Raw genomic sequence first — 21,805 nt, forward strand, 5'->3', positions numbered from 1 at the left:
CTCAAAACTTGGATCTTCTTGACACTAAAACCAGCATTTTGCCCCATATGCTATCTTGTTGCTTCATATTGAAGTAAGAGTAAAACCAAAGATTTTATTTTTTATTTTTTAACCTTTATTTTCTGTCCTAGTGACAACTCCAATAAACAGGAAATAGGCAATGGTGTTAAGTGACTTGCCCAAGGTCACACAGCTAGGAAATGTCTAAGGCCATATTTGAACCCAAGTCTTCCCAACTCTGGGCCTGTGCTTTATCCTCTGTGCCACCTAGCTGCCCCCAAACCAGAGACTCTTAACAACAATGTCTATTAACCCTTGCCTACTTTTAGTTGAGGACATTTAATTTGAATTCCAGTGTTTTTTCTTTGAAAAAAATTAATCATTTTAAACATTCATTAAAAAATTCCAGACAATGATACCCATTATACATGTGAAGTCATGAAAAACACATTTTCATATTAGCCATGTTGCAAAAAACAAACAAAAACAAAACAAGAAAGAAAGCATGAAAAATAAGCAAATGAAAAAATGTTTCAATCTACATCGGTGGTTCTCAAACTTTTTTGGTCTACCACCCCCCTTTCCAGAAAAAATATTACTTAGCCCCCTGGAAATTAATTTTTCAAAAAATTTTAATAGCAATTAATAGGAAAGATAAATGCACCTGTGGCCATCACCGCTTTCCTGGATCACTGCAGCACCCACCAGGGGGAAGTAGCACCCACTTTGGGAATCACTGATCTACATTCAGGAACCACAATATTTTTCTGCTATACCACCATCAATAATTAATAACAGGAAATAACAAGAAATTAAAATGAAAGCAATTGGCAGGCTATTTAGCCTGCGTGCTCATAGAGGAAAGACCCTGGCAAATGTTCCTTTTTGATAACTAGGGCTATTGAAGTGGACTTTCTTGTGGTTGGAACAAAGCTAGAAATGAGCTCTGCTCGAAAGACAGAATTTTTTCAAATAGAAAATCCAAAGTCAGTTTGAGGTTTGGAATAAACATTGAAGCTCTTTCTTTTTGGTTATTTAACTCTGCTCATTCTGCTTCAGAAACCAATCATTGACTGTATGTCAGAAGATGGTTACAAACTGGATAGAGTCAAAGGAGAAATTCAATTTCACAACGTGACCTTCCATTATCCTTCCAGACCTGAGGTGAAGGTAATTATCCTCTGGTGACAAATATTATTTATTAACATATTACAATCTTCTCATTTGATTAATAATTGTGATTCCACAATGAGGCTGGTTCTTTTGAAGTCTTATAGCTTTTGAGAGTGGGGTGATTTCTTGGTTAAGTTTCTGGAAACGATCTTAACAATTGTGTAATCCCTCTTGGTTACTGACTTACAACATTCTTCTATGTTCCCCATTCTGTGCACGTGCCTTGGGTAGAGCTACCCTACCTTGGGTAGGACTACCAGCCCTTTGGAATCAGTCAATCTCACGGGGAGATTGCTGAAACCAGTCACACAAGTCATGTCACTTATTGACACATGACCATGTGAGGCACCCAGTGTTCTGAGACAATGCGAGAGCAAAGCTTCATCTCAACTTCCCTGGGATTCCAGTAAAGTGCTATTATGCTGACTTGTTGGGCAGGTAAGGTGGCAGAGATGCATCTATGGCCGTTGGTGGGATTTTTTTTATTGGTTGGACAGGTTCACAAGGGCTTCCAGGTCAAAGCTCCAGTGAAGGGCAAGTGTCGCTGAGATATTGTACTCCCATACACAGATAGGGATGGTCCAGGACCCTCCAATGAGGAAAATGTGTAGTTTCACTGACCTTACACAGCAAGAGTCTTCAAGTCAATGACACTCCAAGGAAACCAAGGTGCTTTCCAGTTATACCAGCTAAACTTGATCCCTCTTTATTGCTAGAGGAGTTCTAGCTAAACTTTTCTTCTTACTCCTATATTAAATTTTCTTTTATTGGCTTGACCTGGCAGGCATCCATGCATTTAGCTCCAACTGTGTGGGAAACATTGGGCAAGATAAAAAGAAAGTTATCATTATAGATATGGATACAAGTATAGACATAATCAAACACCGGTTATATGGGCTATGTAGACATATACACTATTGCCACCAGTCTGTAGTTTACACGATAGTCTTAGAAATGATCATATGAAAAGCTAAAAGATTTGTTTGAATGTTGTGTAACTCTAGGTACATATAAATAAATAATGATTAAAAATCAGATACTAGTAATGAAAGAGCAACTTCATTGTGGTCTGTCAATAAAAGCTTTTGAAAGGAAATTCAGTAATTATATTTCTGTTTAGACTTTTACCCCCAAAATTGGTTGCTTATTTGTCCAAACACTCTTTGATTGAAGTTATTAGAATATCTGTCTATCTGTCTGTCTGTCTATCTATCTATCTATCTATCTATCTATCTATCTATCTATCTATCTACTTGATGGGATTATTTCTCTGGTATGAAATGAAATATTGATGAAAATTAACTATATTTTGAAATATCCAAATGTTTCCATTTGTTGAGGGTTATAATCAAGGATATTAAAATTTTTTCTCCCCTCAATTTAAGTTGTCAGTTTAACATAAATGTAATTATGATTTTGCTCTTTCTTCAATGGAGACATTAATCAGAATCTAACTTTATTTATTTATTTATTTTTTTAAACCCTTAACTTCTGTGTATTGACTTATAGGTGGAAGAGTGATAAGGGTAGGCAATGGGGGTCAAGTGACTTGCCCAGGGTCACACAGCTGGGAAGTGTCTGAGGCCGGATTTGAACCTAGGACCTCCTGTCTCTAGGCCTGGCTCTCAATCCACTGAGCTATCCAGCTGCCCCCAGAATCTAACTTTAAAATGTATCATGACTAAAGTACACAAATGCCTTAATATGTACCAACAACCTGCAAATTAGGAAATTATGTCTCTATGGGAATTTGTCTTCTTAATATTTTGTCTGTTTAAAAATATTTGCCTCATTTTGAAGCTTTAGTAGAACAGAAATCTTTTCTTAAAAACATTAATTTCATGCATCAGCAATAACAGCATAACTTATTACTCTCCTGATGTAAATAAATATTTTTATGCACCAATAGCACCCATCAGTTAGGTAAGAAAACAATTAGATTAAACCCAAACATCACACAATCCAGTCCCTTCTCCTTCTCCCTGCATATATATGTGTGTATAGATACGTACATATCTATATATATGCAAGAGTGCAAATAAATTGCCTTTAGCACCCCTTTGCTTCATCCTATGTCATTCATGTACTATTAATTGTAAAGCTGAACTATGTTTGATTTTTCTCCAGATTTTAGATAACCTTAGCATGGTAATAAAATCTGGAGAGACGACAACTCTGGTGGGACCCAGTGGGGCCGGAAAAAGCACAGCAATACAACTAATTCAGAGATTCTATGATCCCAGTGAAGGCATGGTGAGTTTCTCCAGGAGATCCCTTCTGTGTATGGAAAAATGCTCCAGATGTTGACTTGCGTGCTTGACTACAATAGTTCAAGTCTACATAGGGACCAAGGCTACATTCACCTTGATTCAAGCATTTTTGCTAAACTGGTTGAATTAGAACAACCTGTTATAACTAATTCTTTTTTTTTAATCCTTACCTTCTGTTTTAGAATCAATACTATATATTAATTCTAAGGCAGAATGGTGATAAGGGCTTGGTAATAGTGGTTAAGTGACTTGCCCAAGTTCACCTATCTGTGAAGTATCTGAGGCCGATTTTGAACCCAGGACCTGACTCAATTCACCGAGTCACCTATCTGACCCCTTAACTAATTCTTTGGATTCAATTTGGACAAATTTATTTGACAGTCAATTCAGTTGAAATGATCCAGCCAGTTATCTGTATCAACAAAGCCTAAAACATTGACCACTTCATTTGAAGTCTAAGCTCCTCTAACATTGTGCTGTCAGTGTTTTTGTCATGTTTCTTTTTTGTAGAAATCATTTGGCTAACTACAGAGGCTCAAAATGTAGACAGGAAAGTTAAACCTAAGGTGTTCACAGTTAGAGGCAGCATAAGGTGGCAGATAGAGAGTTGGTTTTTCATTCGGGAAGATCTGGGTTCTGGTCTTCCCTTCTGATATATCAGGTGGGTAACATCAGGCAAGTGTTTACTGTGAGATATCTCATGAAAATCTCTAAGGTTACAAATTGTAAGACAGTTAGTGAGCTGTATTTGGTAGAGGGTGTTTTCTAGATATCAGTTGGAGCCTCTAACATCAGTGAAGTAAATCAAAAGTCCAGGGACCCCAGAAGTACAGGATTAAGTTTATATAGGACAGCTAGGTCCTGCAGTGGATACAGCACCAGATCTATAGTCAGGAAGATCTGAATTCAAATCTGGCTTCGGATACTTATTAGCTATAAGACCCTGGGCAAGTCTCTTAATCCTGTTTGCCTCAGTTTTCTCATTTGTAAAATGAGCTGTTGAAGGAAATATCAAATTACTCTAGTATCTTTGCCAAGAAAACCCCTAAATAGGATTGCAAAGAATCTTACATGACCAAAATGGCTGAACAACAACAGCTATATAACAGTTTATATAGAATTTAAATAAAAGGTTGAATTACAGATTGAAGGATGATTCTTAATTATTACTAGTGGATATCTTCCTCCAAAGTTTATGAAATTCTCCAAATTTAGCCTTAATATATTTCAAGATTATAGAACCATAGATTTTCAGAGTTAGAAAGAACTCTCAGTAAATATTTAACACAGGACAAACCTGAACAAGAATCCTATCATTATTTACCCAGAGTCTTCTTTTTAAAAAAAATTAACTTTAATAAATTTCCACAAGAGTTTTTTGAAGTTATATACTCCAAATTGTCTCCTTCCCTTCTGCCCTTCCCTCTCCCAGAGCTGGCAAGCAATTCAATCTGGGTTATACATGAATTATTATGCAAAACATCTTTCTATAGTATTCATTTTTGTAAGTGAACAATCCCATAAAACCAAAGCCCTAAAACATATGCCCAAATAAACAATTGATAAATCATATGCTTCCATCTGCTTTCTTATTCCAACAGTCCTTTCTCTAAAGGTGGATAGCTTTTTTTTTTTTCATAAGTCCCTCAGAATTGTTCTTAATCATTATACCACTGTTAGCAGCAAGGTCTATCACATTTGATAGTTCCACAATATTGCTGTTACTGTGTACAAAGTTTTCCTGGTTCTGCTTATTTCATTTTGTAATGAATCAGTTCATGTAGGACTTTCCAGCTACCCAGAGTCTTCTTGAAGATCTCTGGAGAAAGCTTGCTACCATCTCCACATTCAGTCTTACCCCCCTCCCCTTTTTTTTTGAGAACTATAATGATGAGAAACTTTTTTTACTTCAAAACTAAGTTACCCTCTTTATCAATTTCTACTCATTGCTCCTAATTTGGCAACCTGGGTGAAGCAGACCAAGTCTAATCTCTCTTTCCCATGGCTGCCCTTCAAATACATGAAGGAAAGCTATCATGTTCCTCTCTAAGGTTTCTTTTCTCCAACCTTATTATTTTCAGCCTATTCAACTGATTCTCATTTGACATGAATTCCAGGACTCTCTCCAGGCTAACTGACTGAAAGCCTAGACAGAAGGAGAAAGTCATGTTGGATGACATAGTCCTTTCTGATTTCTGGGTGACAAACACATTCGAACATACATTATTGATGACTCCTTGAAATTACGTGTGCTGTCACACTCTGGAGAAATGCATTATTTTGACAAATAGAAAAGAAGTCAGCAACAAAAGTGATTTCTCATTTTTCACAGATGATGTCTCTCTCATACATTTTTCACAGCTCTCATTCCTTTTATCTAAATAGCACCCACAATTCACTGTACATAAAGTGGACGCCATTTTCGCAGATAGTCCTTTAACTTGTGGTCTCACTTTCTGATTACACTGGTGTCCAGTAGCAAGCTCTCTTTGTATGTACTATTGAAAAGTAAAATTGACTGTGAAATTCATGCCCCAGTATGGTGATAGCTGCTTACAAATGCTGTGGTTTTGTCATTCACATTTTGACTACTTACCAATTCCTTAAGTGGAAATAAGTTTAAAGTAATAGATATTCAAAATCCCTTGCTCCTCAAATGCATGTGTATTCTCATCAATGTGAATATTCCTTCCAGGAGGAAGATAACAACTCATCTATGCCTACCCCTGTTGTGAACCTCTCTCCTCTTGTCTTCCCATAAGTTCCTGAGCCAAAGTATTTGAAACCATCCTCGGTTTCTCTTGATATCATAAAGAAACCAGAGGAATATTTGCTGTAGCTCCCTCGTTGTCTATTGCTATTGCTTTGTATCCAGAATAACTTCTATATTCATATATTTTCCTGTTGATATACCTTACTCTAGCTATAAGAAATTCCTTATTTGTTATTTATTATTACCAACATGTTCTGTACTACCCTCCGTGTGATACTTACTTTTAATTCTTTTTAAATATTTATTTCATTCTTTAGTGACTGAGATGAGTCACAGCCATTTCGCTTGTTTTGCCAGTGTAAATTTAGATGATTTTTGCTTTAATGGAATAAAAACAAACAAACAAAAACCTTGTCCAATACCAGAATAAATGTGTCTAATTAGATGGTGATTACACTGTCTAAGTTTTGAAACAAACAATTCTGAAGAGTCTTATACTTGGCAGGTACTTAGTATTTATTTAATTGAAGCTAGAGCTAAATCGCCTTAGTGACAGACTCATTATTTGATTGACTCCTTGAAATAATTTGATTAGGAGAGACCTTAGAGATCATCTGATCTAACCTGAGGTAGTTAGTGAGTGCAGTGTAGAGTACCAGATCTGGAGTCAGGAAGATTCATCTTCCTGAGTTCAAATCTGGTCTCAGATATTTACTAGCTATGTGATCCTGGGCAGGTCACTTAACCCTGTTTGCCTCCCTTTTTTTTATCTATAAAATGAACTGGAGAAAGAAATGACAAACCATTCCCCTGTCTTTGCCAAGAAAATACCAAATGGGGTCACAAAGAGTCATATATGACAGAAAAACAACTAAACAAACATCAATAAGCCTCTGCTTGATGCTTGGAATCCCCTCTACAATATATTCAACTAATGGTCATCTAATCTTCCCCTTGAAGATTTCTGGTGATGAAGAATTCACTATCTGCCAAGAGGTCCCATTCCCCATATTGCCATTGGGATGGTGCTTTATGGGGAAAATGTTTTCATTAGTAATTGTTGCGGCCCCGTGCATATTTCTGACAGGTTGTGATAAGATGTTAAGACTTGCATCATTAGAGTCATTCTCAGTGATGACTCTATTTTTCTATGCTGCAGGTGACTCTAGATGGACATGATATTCGCTCTCTTAATATTCAATGGCTTCGATCCCATATCGGGATTGTTGAACAAGAGCCAGTCCTGTTCTCCACCACAATTGCAGAGAACATTCGCTACGGCAGAGAAGATGCAACCATGGAAGACATCATCAAAGCTGCCAAAGAAGCCAACATCTACAACTTTATCATGAATTTGCCACTGGTACTTTGCCTAATGATTTACTTCACCTAAACTTGAAGAACAGTAAATGTCTTTCTTTCCATTTCAGCCATGAGTGCCCACTTATATATCTTAAGATAAATAATCAAAAGTAATAACATGGAGGAAAATTGTTAATGAAAATAAAGAACAAGTCAAGACAATAGACATTTATTAAGCATTACTAATCTTACAGGAACTGTGATAAACACTGGGTTACAAAGACAGGCAAAAATAGTCCCTGCTCTCAAAGAACTCACAGGCAAATGGAAGAGGCAATGTGCAAACAATTATATGTATACAATATAGGAAAAATGGAAGATAATCTCAGAGAGAAGGCACTAGTATTGCGTGGGGCTGGGAAAGTTCTCTTATGGAAGAAGTCAAGGAAGCCACAAGACTGAGGTAATGATGGAGAGCATTCTAAGCTTAAAGATCAGCCAGTGAAAAGAAATGGAACTGGGACATCTAGATGACTCTATAATTCAGTGGATAGAAACCAGTCTGGGAGACAGGAGGTCCTGTGTTCAAATCTGACCCCCCACACTTCCCAGGTGTGTGACCCTGGGCAAGTCACTTAAACCCTATTGCCTAGCCCTTTTGTCTTGGAACTGACACTTACTATTCATTCTAAGATAGAAGGTAAGGATTTTAAAAAAGAAAAGAAAAGAAAAGAAAAAAGACATGGAATATTGAGTGGAAGGAATACCAAGTAAAAACTTTTAAAAAACTTCAATCTTCCTTATTGATTTAATGGTTGTCCTTCAAACATTTGAGGGAGAACATAACTCCATTCATAGTTCTCCCTCTTTGAGAAATTATTTGACATTGCTATGTTATGGTTCCAACAGAACTCTTGTGAAAGAGTGAAAATTCTTTCTTAAAACATTATTTAGGGGCAGCTGGGTAGCTCAGTGGAGTGAGAGTCAGGCCTAGAGACAGGAGGTCCTAGGTTCAAACCTGGCCTCAGCCACTTCCCAGCTGTGTGACCCTGGGCAAGTCACTTGACCCCCATTGCCCATCCTTACCAATCTTCCACCTATGAGACAATACACCAAAGTACAAGGGTTAAAAATTAAAAAAAAAAAAATTAAAAAAAAAACAAAACATTATTTATCTGGTAGAATATAAGTTCCTTGAGAGTAATGACTGTTTTATTTTTGTCTTTGTATCCCCAGTGCCTTGTACAGATTAGTTTTTTGTTAAATGTTTGTTTAATGAATTAATTCTTACAATATTAAGAGGGGAAGAAATTTAGTGGTCATCTAGTCCAACTCTTATTTTAAAGGCAAGAAAATTCAGACGACTTTCTTTCCTAGCTGTGTGACCTTGGGCAAATCACTTAACCCCCATTGACTATCCCTTATTGCTCTTCTGCTTTGGAACCAATACATAGTATAAATTCTAAGACAGAAGGTAAGGGTTTAACAAAAATTTAGATTGCTAGATATAAAGTGAATTACTAAAAATCACACATCTAATTAGTATGAAGGCCAGGCTTAGAACTCAGGTCTGTCACAAATCCAGTACATTTTCCACTATGCTCTGAAAAGCTTCTTTTTTTCTAAACTTAAATGATTTTATTCCTGTACCATGAAACATAGCTCTGACATTGGTAACTTGTCAAAATGGAGATCCCCAGAAGTGCCATTGGTTATCTGAAAATAACTTGTGTAATAGTGATTTAAAGTCTAACATTCTTTTTGTAGTTCAGTTGTTCTAGGCTTAGAATGCTGATTTCAAAGCTCTAATAAATATATGGCAACCAGACCTTTGCCTCAGAAATTTAGGAGGTTCTTGTAGCTTTTATAATCCTTTAGTAGAACAACTGTGTTTAGTGCCTATTTAAGAAAAAAATTGATTCAAATAGGAACTATAAAATGACTCCTTGGGGCAGCTGGGTAGCTCAGTGGATTGAGAGCCAGGCCTAGAGATGGGAGGTCCTAGGTTCAAATCTGGCCTCAGATACTTCCCAGCTGTGTGACCCTGGGCAAGTCACTTGACCCCCATTGCCCACCCTTACCACTCTTCCACCTATAAGTCAATACACAGAAGTTAAGAGTTTAAAAAAAAATGACTCCACCACAGCTGAGCACCTTCACATCTTAGACCCAACCTGCTTCTCTCATTACTTTTGTAGTAGCTTTGTAGTTTCTTAGGACCCCTGTGCCCATCCCCAGGAGTAATGCCAAGAGGTCTCATCCAATCAATTGATTGCTTCTTAAATAATTATTTTGAGGAATATTATCCTTCTTGCTCCATGCATTATTTGGGCTACTTGGCCTGGGGACAAAGTTACTAATTACAGCTTAGGCCATCATGGTTAAAGAGATACTATAATTTACATCTTCATGATAGCTTTCCTTTCCACTTTTGTCTTCTTATTTAAGGGAGCATTACATTTAAAATAATATGTTATTGATTTAAAAATAGGTTAGAGGAAATTTTTTGTCACTGGTATCTTGACTCCCATAGCAGCCGCCACATTTTTTTATATGAAGGTAGAAAAACTCAATGTGGTATATAATCATCATTATTCAATTTCATTTATGGCATTGCATATTTCTATTCCTTCTATGAAATAAAAGTTTGGCTAATGTGCTAACCATTTGTAGTGTACAGTGAATCTAGGCAGATACAGAGTACATACTCAATAAATTTCTTTGGCTAATTAATTCAACTCAAGTGAACAAGTATTTTAAAAGCAAATAATAATAATAGTAATAATAATGACAATTGCTAGCATTTAGCACTTCAATGTTTGCAGAGCATTTAAAAATATTCATACCAACCCTAGGAGGCAAATATTATCATTATTCACATTAATAAATGGGGAAATTGAGGCGAGCTGAAGTTATTTGCCCATAGTTACATTGATAGTAAGTGACTGAGGGTGGATTTGAACATAGGTCTTCTGACTCCAGATCCTATACTAGTAATGGTGCACCTTTTAGAGAACTTAGAGACCGAGTGCCCAAATTGCACCCTCACATGGCATGTGATCCCCCCACCTTACCTCAGACATGGAGGAGGAAGCTCTCCCATTGGGCTGTTGGGAAGAGGGGTGGGTGATGTGAGAAATGTCTTCTGGTGTCCGTGGAGAGGGTGAAGGGAGCAGTCCACTCCAGCATACTTGGGCACGCGCGCCATAGGCTTGCCAACACAGTCCTATACTTTGTCTATCTCTACATGCTAATTACTATATGATGGACAACAGAATACACAGACAAAATGGAAGGAAAATGCTCTGCTTTGAAGGAAGAATATAATTATATTAAAATTCATTTTATCATGAGGAAAGGGACAATGTGGTTCCTCATTTTTCTATCACAACAAAAAAAATTGTAAGAAGTGTGTTTTACTGAATTGTCTACCTAGAGAGAAGACACTAGGGTCTGATTTGTGTCCGAATCTTCTAAGGTGATTTTTCAGGACGCTGATCAATTTTTTCCTTTCACTGTAGAGTTTTATTTGATATTGGCCTAAGTGAAGAGTGTTTGTATAGCCTGGCAAGCTTGGGAATGAAAGCATGAATCAATTTCTTTACCTTACACATGCCCCAAAATATTGATTAGAACATCATCTGTTTTTTTTGAAAGGAGATTTTTCTTTTGTTCTAGGGAAGTCAGAGTTGGGAAAATTAAAGTCTGAAAAGTACACAGCATGCAAGAATAGATCTATTAGGCCATCATCACATACCAAATGATACCTCTCATTTTAACTGTCATCTTTTTGTCTTAGAAATTTGATACCCTTGTTGGTGAAGGTGGAGGCCACATGAGTGGGGGCCAAAAACAAAGGATTGCTATTGCTCGAGCCTTGATCCGAAACCCCAGGATCCTTCTTTTGGACATGGCCACTTCTGCCCTGGACAATGAGAGTGAAGCTATAGTTCAGAAAACAATCAACAAGGTCTGTTGAAATGCTCAGTTCATTTACAAAATATGGAGAATTTTTTGGGAAATATTTATGTTCTGTAGCTTATGATGACTATAAGCTAAATTTGTGTAGGCATGTATAGATTTATAACATGATGGTTTTCCCTACTTCTAGATTACTGATTAAGCAAAGAAAGCCTAGCTAGCTAGAGCCCCCAGTTCCAGCAGAAGAGAGACTAGACTGACCCCCTGCTACTCCCTTTTAAGCTTGGGAGCCCTAGTGATGGTGGAGAAACTGCCTGGACGTCTCCCTCTTCTGATCCCCCCTCCCCTATAAGCATCAGATGAGGAAATGATTACAGAGGGCCCAGGAAGAGGAGGACACAGATCTTTTGCTCATGAGAACTAGTACTAGGGGAGATAATGATAGAGAAAAATAGGGAAGGATATCCTGTTTTATTTATTTCTTTTGCTGATTTTAATAATTGCTGACATTTAAAATAACATTTTACGCATTTGGTTCTCACAAAAATCCTTTAAAGTAGATATTACTGCTATTATTGGGCAGCTAAGTGGCAAAGTAGACAGTGCTGGGCCTGGAGTCAGGAAGACCTGAGTTCAAATCCAGCTTCAGATACTTATTAACTGTGTGACCCTAGACACGTCACTTAACCCAGCTTACCTCAATTTCTTCCTCTGTAAAATGAGCTGGAGAAAGAAATGGCAAACCTTTCCAATGTCTTTGCCAAGAAAACTCCAAATGGGGTCACAGAGTCAGGTATAGCTGAACAATACTGCTATTATCTTCATTTTATTGATATAGAAACTGAGGTTCAGAAAGATTATATGGCTTCTCCATGGCTATATAGGGAGTAAATATCGAAGGTAGGATTTAGACCCAGGTCTCATCAGTGCTCTATCAGACTGCCTAAATAGGCAAGCAGTTTAATTTACAAGCATTTACTAAGTGCCTAGGCACTGTACTACAGAATCCCTGCCTTCAAGGAGCTTATGATCTTACAGTAGGGCTTACAAACATAGATCTGCAGGAAGCTGACCATTCTTATTTCACTGGCCAGTTTAATCAAGGAGGAAGAGAGATGATAACAGGCTTATGGGTAGGTGAGGTGTGGCTTAATGTTTTTTTAGTTTGAAGAGTGGATTGCTGAGAGTTACATGGTCTTGGTTACTGCTAAGAGAGTCAAATCGAACTGAAATTTTTTAAAGTGACCAATCTAGTATTCAATGAAAATGGTCTACCAGGTCTGTTTCATGCCCCACAGAGGTGATCCATTGGAGCATGGGAAAAAATATGAGAACTTCCACTTATTTTAAAAAAGAAATTTAATATTTATTAATCAGCATTATATAATATTTAATGTATGCATCGACACTGATGCCCTCACTCCATCTGAATGACATTTGATCATATGTTAAGTATAGTTGTCAAAGACCCTAAAGAAAGAAAAGGAATTCTATAATATACAGGTTAAACCACAGGTTTACCTGACTGAGTTGAGTACCTAGAGCTTACCGGACCTGATTTTAACTAAATTAACTCTTACAAAATGGAGAGTAACTTTAGAAGAAGCCTGCAAAGGAGCAAAAGCTAACTGAAAAATGGTGTCTCTGACATTTCTCCAATTCCTAACATGAGGCCTCCATTGGTCATGTTATGAAGTAAAAATAATGATGACCTAATCTAGTCAGATCTTACAAGAGACCATGGAGGGTTGGTTTTCCTTCCTTCCTTCCTTCCTTCCTTCCTTCCTTCCTTCCTTCCTTCCTTCCTTCCTTCCTTCCTTCCTTCCTTCCTTCCTTCCNCAATGCTATATCCACTGTTCCACCTAGTCAGACTCCTATATGAGTGACAAAATCATATTTTTCCCAGTGGTGGTAATAATTCCCAGAATGGCCATGTATATGGGAATTGCCATTTTTGATATTGAAATAAATCATTCTCTGTATCATCTGTGTTGTTTTCACCATATGCTAAGTTCATTCTTGCTATCTTGTACAGAAGATGATGTGTCCAAAGATGCCAGTCTTGAGAAAACACAGAGTTTCAAAAGAGGGGGTTACCAGGACAGTTTACGGTAAGCCTAAACTTCATAGTGCAATTGAAAGTTTTCAAAACTTCTCCTCCTCCTCCTCTTCTCCTCCTCCTCCTCCTCTTCCTCCTCCTCCTCCTCCTCCTATTTCTCCTCCTCCTCCTCCATTTCCTCCTCCTTCTTCTTCTTCTTCTTCCTCCTCCTCCTCCTCCTCTTCCTCCTTCTTCTTCCTTCTTCTTCTTCCTCTTCCTCTTTCTCTCCTCCTTCTCCTATTCCTCCTCCACCCCAGCTGCCAGAAGAAGTTCTTCTAAAACAGTGTTAACAGTATATTTCTAATGGTCACATATCAGTGTTTTAAGAGAATTTTAAGGAGGATTCCAAATGTATTTATGCCACAGCAAATAATTACATTGTCTATGATGACTTTCCTCTCAAGCTAGTGCAAGACTTAGCTGAAGTGTTCATCAAAAACTTACAATAAATGTTCTGGGTGCTGTGCTAGGATCTCTGGTTACAATGATAAATATGAAATGATTTCTGTTGCCACGGAGCTTCTGCAAGGATGAAGCAAGGGATGGGGGTGGGGCAGGAAATAGCATATATGCTGTTAAGTAAATACAAAGTAATTTATGTGGGATAGAGGTAAGAGAGAGGACTAATAACTGGGAGGATTAGGAGAGGTGTACAGTAAGAGACAAGAGACTCCAACTGAGCTGAATTTTAAACTGAAAGAGATGAGATACTCTTGATTTTGTGTGTGTGTGTGTGTGTGTGTGTGTGAGAGAGAGAGAGAGAGAGAGAGAGACAGAGAGACAGAGAGACAGAGAGACAGAGAGACAGAGAGAGAGACAGAGAGAGAATCTTGACTGATCAAAAGTTTGTCAAGCCTAGGAAACTGATATAGATGGAAAAGTGATTGTCTTTAGTCTTTTGTCCCCAAAGCCAATTGTTATATATTTTCATCTTGTCTAGGTAGAAATCAAACCCATAAATTTTCACTCTTTAGCACCATACTCTGACAGATACAAATAAAATTTTAAAATCTTTTGCCAAAATAACCAACCATCTTATACTGTTTTTCACTGAATTAAATGAGCAATATATTTGTTGGGGCAGTCAAAAAGGTTTTCCAAAAATCTATTGAGCAATTCATTATTTCTTTGGTCACCCTAATGGTATAGTTCTGTGTTTTTCCTGGGAAAATGACAAACTCTAATCCTGAATGGTAAAGTAGAAATTTAAATTAAATTTGCTCATGATAATGGAGATCTGGGTATAAACAATTCAGACAGGCTGCATTTGTCATCAATATGCTGTCACTCAGGATTTTCTTTTAAGTTAAGATTGGATTCTAATAGCACAGTTAATGAAATATCAGGGCATGTCTCTTGCTTTGTCTCTACTATTTCTAGGACATTTAATTGAAGTCTGTGTCCTGAGAAGATACTCACTTATAAGAATGTCTCATTCCAGTTGTTAATTGTTTAATGAAAAAGTTTCAAGAGGCTCTGATTAAAAATATTCTCCTTAAAACTGAGTTCAACTTCCAACTCAGTTAGCATTCTGAACATGACTGCTTTTCTTTGAAGAAAGGTTTTCTTTTTCTTTTTTCATTTTGAGGATTCATTTAGAAAAAGTCACCTTCTCATAAAATGTTCACTTAACTTGAAGTACTCTGAAAAATGAAAGTCATAAAAAATATCGAGTGTCAAAACTATTGTTATACTTGGCAGTTTTCAGTTACCATATGTGTTAAAGTTCTGTTAAGTTAAAGACATTTTATCTTAAACTTCGTATCAATCAACAAAAATATCACATATAAGCTGTTACAAACTACTTACAATTTGTTTTTTTAGCTACGTGATAAATTTTAAAAATTAAAATCCTTTACCTTCTGTCAGAATTAATGCTAAGTATCATTTCCAAGGCAGAAGAGCCATAAAGACTAGGCAATTAGGATTAAGTGACTTATGATTTGCTCAGGGTCACATAGCTAGGAAGTATTTGAGGTTATATTTGAACTCAGGACCTCCCATCTCTAGGCCTGGCTCACTGTCCACTGAATCATTTAGCTTCCCTTTTGTATAATAACTATTATAATAACAAAAAAAATCTATACATCTATATCCTCTCCTGATTGCTTTTGATCTTTGTATTTTTCAGATAAAGACACATAAAAAAATAATTATAGTTAATGTGTGTAAGGTTTCCCAAGAGTCTCAGTACGGTTTAAAGCTTTAATGTCCTGGACATCGTTGCTTTAATTCTGCCTTCTTTATTCTACAGCACTTCACTTAAGTCTTCCTGCATTTCTTTGTATCCTTCATATTTGTCCCTTCTTATTGTACAAACATTTTTCATTACATTAATATGTTATAATTTGTTCAGCCATTCCTTGATCATCAAACCCATGGGTTTCTTCCAGTTTTCTAAAGATCTTAAATTTAAATAGCATTTATATAATATTACAAAATCATTTCCTTATATTAGCTCTCTAAGAGTACAAGTATTTACTGGCCCCATGTCTTCAAATGAAGAAATTTAAACTCAAGTTAAGCAGCTTGCCCAGAGTCAGGCCATTTGACCTTAAGTCTAATGATCTTACCATTATGTACACATGGCTTTGATTCCAATGGAATGGTCCAATGGAATTAAAAAAAATTGTTACTCTAGACTTTTCATATCATTAAGACTCTCCTTAAAAAGACAGATCAACATCTCTTGTGTGACTGATCGGAAAGAGTTTCCTGGAGCACTGAAGGATCAAGTGAGGTGCCAGGGTTTTGTGTCATTAGGTTCAAGTCAGTATTGGAAGCCAAGTCTTCCTGACTCTAAGCCTGATTCTACTTCCCATGCCACACTGCCTAATAATGGAAATTTAAAATCATAAATGTGATAGGATAATTACCTACCTTTCTTAATAAGGAAAATAATCTGGATGCTATTTTCACTCCTAGGTTAAGCATTCAGAAATCAATAGGCTGGTGGAAATAAAGAAGTAGGATTATTAATGAACTTTTAGATACTGGTTTGGGTTCTTCAGATGAAAGGCTCAGTAAACATTTTAAGCTGTCTGCTTAATGCTTACTATTTGCATTAACTAATCATATTATGGAATATACTTTTTCTGTTTGACGAGTTCCAAAAATCACAAATTTTTCAATGACTAGAAAGAGATACCTACAGAGAAATATATGTATAAGGAAGGAACTATTATTCTTTAGCTGAAACAATGGAATGAGTGAGGAGGCCTTAACTGACATTTTGAAGAAACCTCAAAATCTGTCTAGTCTAAACTCCTCATTTTATAGATGAAGAAACTGAGACTCTAAGGAAGTTAAATAACTTTTCTGAGGCAGGACTGACACCCAGAACCTCTGACTCAAGAGCCAAGTCTTTTTCCAATTGTATTACCTTGCCTCTCATGAAAAGTCTCTCTGAAAAGGGACTAGCCTTTGTGTTAAAATATTGGACTCATCTCTGCAATATTTCAATCCCTCTCTAGTAAAATATTAGGTGTGTGAACTCTATCCAGATGAATTTTATCTTGACTTGAAATGAGTGTTCTGCAGTTAAGACTCTTATTGATACATTTAAGAAGGGCCCTCAAAGCCTGCAATTACATCTGTCATGAGACAGGATTGGGAGCCATTATAAGCTTCTAAGGAGAGGAACATTGTCAATTCTATCTTGGGCCACCACTACTCTATTCATCTTCTCCTCTCTACTCACATAGCCTCTGCCCTTAGCAAGGTATTGCACCACCTCTTACTTGTTCCATTGCAACAGCTTCTAGTCTAGTGTCCCACACTGCTGCCACCACCACCCACTGGAATATCCTCTGCCTTCCCAAAGGTTGAAACTTACCTGTCTTGTAGGTCACTTCTTCATTCTGGAGAAAATGAGTCTACCCAGGCTATTCAGTCTAAAGAAAGGACTCCAGTGCTCAGGAATCTAAGAACAAATAGAGCAAGGAGTCAGGCATCATGGCAAGTCAACAGGGAATGATATCTGTGGGCTGCACTAACTTTGTGTCCACTCTCTGATCCCAATTAAATTTGGACTGGTCTCTTCGTTGAATAACATGTATGAAAAGAAAAGATCTTTGGTTGGATTTTACTAAAATATTCCATATACAGAATAATCCCTAGTGTTTGGTGTGCGGGACCTGCAGGATGTTTCTCTGGATACCACCCTACACCACGCCTCTGGACATGTTTATACAGAGGAAATCAGGTGATGCAATCTGGTTGGACCATGTTCTTTTCCCTAGAGGGAAGAGAGGAATTATATGGGGAAAAATAACTAGAATGACTGATGAAATTAATCCATAGGTGCAAGCCCTAACACCCAAGTAATTTTACTTACCTCTGTTTTTATCCTTTTAGGTTCTACAAATAATAGATTTATTTAAAAGTCCCTGGGTTCTGCTTACCCTAGATTTGTAAAAAAAAAACCACTATCTCCCTTTGTTTTCTTGAGTGTAAGACAATCCTTACTCCAAGCCAATAGGTCCACTCCAATTCAGTCTTCAGTTCTGGGAAGAACTGATTTCCTGGGTTGAGATAATAGGTAAGGTTTCACTTCTCAAAATTTATATGAAGGTATCATTGTTCAATGGAAAGTAGGCTGGGTTCAGAGTCTAAGCATTTCAGTTTAAATCCTGATTCTACCCCTAAATTCATTAGGGGACCTTGAGCAACTCATGTAAACCCTATGGATTTTATTTTCCTTTTCAATAAAATGAGGTGGTTGAGTATCAGTGAAACAAAAGTGCATGACTTCTTGTGTCTGAAAGTGTATATGTCTATGTGTGTGCCAATATGTGTAAGTATCCCACCAACTGTTTATATTGTAAACTCATTAATTAGATTAGAGGATGCAGAGATTGTCTATGACATCTGAAGTCCTGAAGCAGATTAGAGCACTAGATTACAATGAATGACAATAACATTAGTGATTAAAACAAAACAACAAAACACCTTATTTCAAAGATCACAAAACATTTCCTTCATAATAATCCTATGGAATAAGTGGCTTATGTAATGTTATCCACATTTTTCAAATGAGGAAACTGGAACTCTGGGGAATTTTCCAAAGTTGACATTAATTTCCAGGTCTTGGGAATCTAAATTCAGTAAGATTTCCACAACAGGAAATCAAAGAAAGCCTTGAAATGTATTTAAAAAATCAAGAAAGGGCAACATATGAATTGAAGGGAGTGGACATGAAAGACAAGAATAGCTTTGTCTTAGAAGTGGAGTAGGGGAAGGAGTGGGGCTATACTGATTGTCTACAGGTGAGCTTTTGACCCCGAAGGCTATGCTCCTTTGGGGCAGTTGCTTCAAGTTCTGCTCTCCACCTTTAAAAAAAGAAGAGAGAGCATTTCAAGGTCTTTCCTTACATTAACCCTTCATGATTCTCTGATTCATCTTTAGAGATCACTAATGGGCTCAGTTTTCCCTCTGGCTACTCAAGTGAATGCCTGCATCCTGGAGTGATCACTTAATGACCTTCTCTGTCACAAACCTTGCCAGGAAACCCTTAGTTACTAATGCTGGATCAACATTTTTGTAGATTAAATATTTTTCTTCAAATCATGTTTGTGGTATAAACCAGAGCATAAGGTGAGCTTGTTCCAAATTGTTCATAACACTTAAATCTCTTTCATATTTCTATTTCCAGAGCTTCCCTGCGGCAGCGTTCCAAGTCTCAGCTTTCTAACCTGATACAGCAGCCTCCATTAGCTGTTTTAGATAATATACCTGCTTATGAAGAAGACAAGGTCAGACATAAATATGCTTGGGGAAAATTGAGGATAAATATAACCCACATCACTCAAATATTATTTGACTCTAAGCTTATGGATTTACTAGCTACAATAAACTGTTCTAATTCAGACTAACTGGGGAAAGGTTATGCTTAAGCAGTAACATATCAGGTTATAAAATATGTTTTAAAGTAGAATTTTGCTATTTTAAAGTACTTAATTGTATTGAAAACTAGATGAAGTACTTAATGGTAATGAAAGCTAAAGGAATGAAGCATTGTGCAATAGAATTGATAAAAATTACTTATAATTAGTAAATTAATTGCTGATATGTAATCGTGCTTCTAAAATACTTTGGAATGCTAGGAAACAACTTCTTTTGTGGTTTAAAATATCCTCCTACAGTCATATTTATATCATTTACACTACTTCTTCATACAATTCACATTATTTTGAGGAAAGGCTTTGTTAAACAAAGGTAAACTTGAGCCTAAATCCAATCCAAATGAAAACATCCTAAATTAATCAGATCTGAATTAAAGTCATTTTGAGGATAATATAGTGAAGAGGGCATTGAATTTGGAATCAGGGAGATCTGAGTTCAAATCCTTGCTACATCTGTGACCCTGGGCAAATTATTTAATCTCTCTAGGTGTGATATGCAGAAATGGGCAGCCATTTTCTGTAGGTACAAAAATAGCAGTTTGCCACTTTGGAACGCAGAACCTGACAAAGCATCCCAGGGTGTGTGCCAAGGTGACAGTTATGGACAGTGTATAAATTGGGGTCCACAAACCCCTGGGGACTTTACTTCTTTCTCTCATCTTCTTGGGTTAGGGAGGAGGTGGTGGCAAACTGGGCCCCTGGGAGGTTTGGAAGATTGGATTAGGCAGACAGGTAGGGACAACCTTCATTGCTAACCAAATCAATACCTTATTGGCATAGTCAACAACCTAAATCAAGCAAGAGTGAACAGCTAACTCCAAGAAACAACAGCAGGGGCTTGATAGCCTTTGAGCTCAGCAGCAAACAGCAACAAAGTTGGGGAGAGGCCCACAAGGTTTTCCCATACTCTACACCTTAGGGAACAACTTGTGCTACAATATTATTTTAATTTAAATAATTAGGCAAGATCATTTAGGGTACCTTCACCCATTTTCCTTCTCCCTTTTACCTACCCTCTGTTTCATATCAAATAAACCCAGTTTGATGCTAAAGCCTAAATAATCTTTGAAAACCAACAGTAACTAGTTTCAAGCAGTCAGATCCAGGTAACATCTCTAACTGGCTATAGTCATTTCCAAGACAGTGTAATCCTTTATTTCAACCTAAGGATTCAGGAGTCTACATTCTACTTCCTGGATTCTACTACCAACTGCCTGGATGGATTGGTTTCTAAGGCTTTGTGGTTTAGCAAAGAATCTTCAGTTTAAAGGAGGCTTAGCCCAGCTGGTGTGTGAACAAAACCTATGCTCACATCTAGCTGTGGTTAGGGTTTCTCTCTCCTATTTGAGCAACCATCACTAGCATCTCCTGAACCCCCTACTGCTCATAACATAGGGCTCTGTTTTCTAATCTGTAAAATAAGGGATTAGACTCAGTGGCTTTTAAGGTCCCTTCCAGCTTTGCAGTTATGATCCTGTTTTAAGAGCTCTTTCTTTACACACAATTTTCCAAGTTTTTGGAGAAATTTAAAATAAATCATAAAACACAAAAACCATGGCATAAAAAGACCAAACATACAAGAAAAGCATCTCCACATATGTATAAATGCCTTCAAATGCTGGGCTTTATGGACACTGTTTAATCTTGCTGTAGAGGAGAATAAACATTGTCTATGATATTTCATCAAGTCAAGTTGGAATTGAACTGAACTGATAAAAGATTATAATTTTATGTGCCAGCAGAATTCATGACATAATGTTTAGTAAGATAACCATCTGTTTTCCATTTTTTCTTTTAACAAAATATCAGATTCCATTTTGGTTACAGGAATTTAGATTTTGCCCTGAGTAATTGTAAACAATTGTGACCCATTATGAAATTCCACCGGAAAGAATTACAATATGATTTATGAACCAAAGATGGAGAAGGAAGGAGCATGGATGGTTTTCTTTTGTTTTAAAGCAAAGTCCTTTTACAAAAAGAGGATTATTCAATTTCTAGCAAGGTTTGAATTTAATTTATTGATCTCAGTTTTCTTATAAGAAAGATGTGTCATTTATAAGGGAAAATGTTTATGAGAAACATATTATATTACTCATTTTATATATTACATTTCTTTTGCTCAGTTCTAGAGTCTTCCATGATCATTATGACACTCCCACTGATAATCACTGAATTATTTCATTTTATTGATCCTCATTTAAAGAATTTCTGAAAGGAAAAACATATTAACCTCTGACCAAAGTCAAAACACAAATTTTAAAGAAAATCCAGATTTAATTTTTGCCTTTTTAATGGTTTTTCCAAATAGCTTTTAAAGCAGTTGATCAATTCAGAAAGAAAAAAGAAAATCCCATATTTTAAAAGTCTATAGATTTCACAGTAGAGCTTCAAGATCAGTCAAGACTCTGTCTTGTACTTAGGA

The 21,805-nt window shown here is 36.8% G+C and overlaps 1 protein-coding gene across 1 annotated transcript in view; it reads left to right on the plus strand.

The window, feature by feature from the left end:
• The window catches only part of ABCB11 (ATP binding cassette subfamily B member 11), a 99,104-nt gene that overhangs the window by 40,340 nt on the left and 36,959 nt on the right, over window positions 1-21,805 (plus strand). The window contains exons 11-17 of the mRNA XM_044669098.1: window positions 1,060-1,170; window positions 3,301-3,426; window positions 7,316-7,519; window positions 11,258-11,428; window positions 12,264-12,279; window positions 13,415-13,490; window positions 19,131-19,230. Of these exons, the coding sequence (XP_044525033.1) occupies window positions 1,060-1,170; window positions 3,301-3,426; window positions 7,316-7,519; window positions 11,258-11,428; window positions 12,264-12,279; window positions 13,415-13,490; window positions 19,131-19,230 (804 nt within the window). The remainder of the gene's footprint in view (window positions 1-1,059; window positions 1,171-3,300; window positions 3,427-7,315; window positions 7,520-11,257; window positions 11,429-12,263; window positions 12,280-13,414; window positions 13,491-19,130; window positions 19,231-21,805) is intronic.

This window comes from Gracilinanus agilis, chromosome 3 (genome assembly GCF_016433145.1).
Source record: "Gracilinanus agilis isolate LMUSP501 chromosome 3, AgileGrace, whole genome shotgun sequence".
NCBI lineage: Eukaryota > Metazoa > Chordata > Mammalia > Didelphimorphia > Didelphidae > Gracilinanus > Gracilinanus agilis.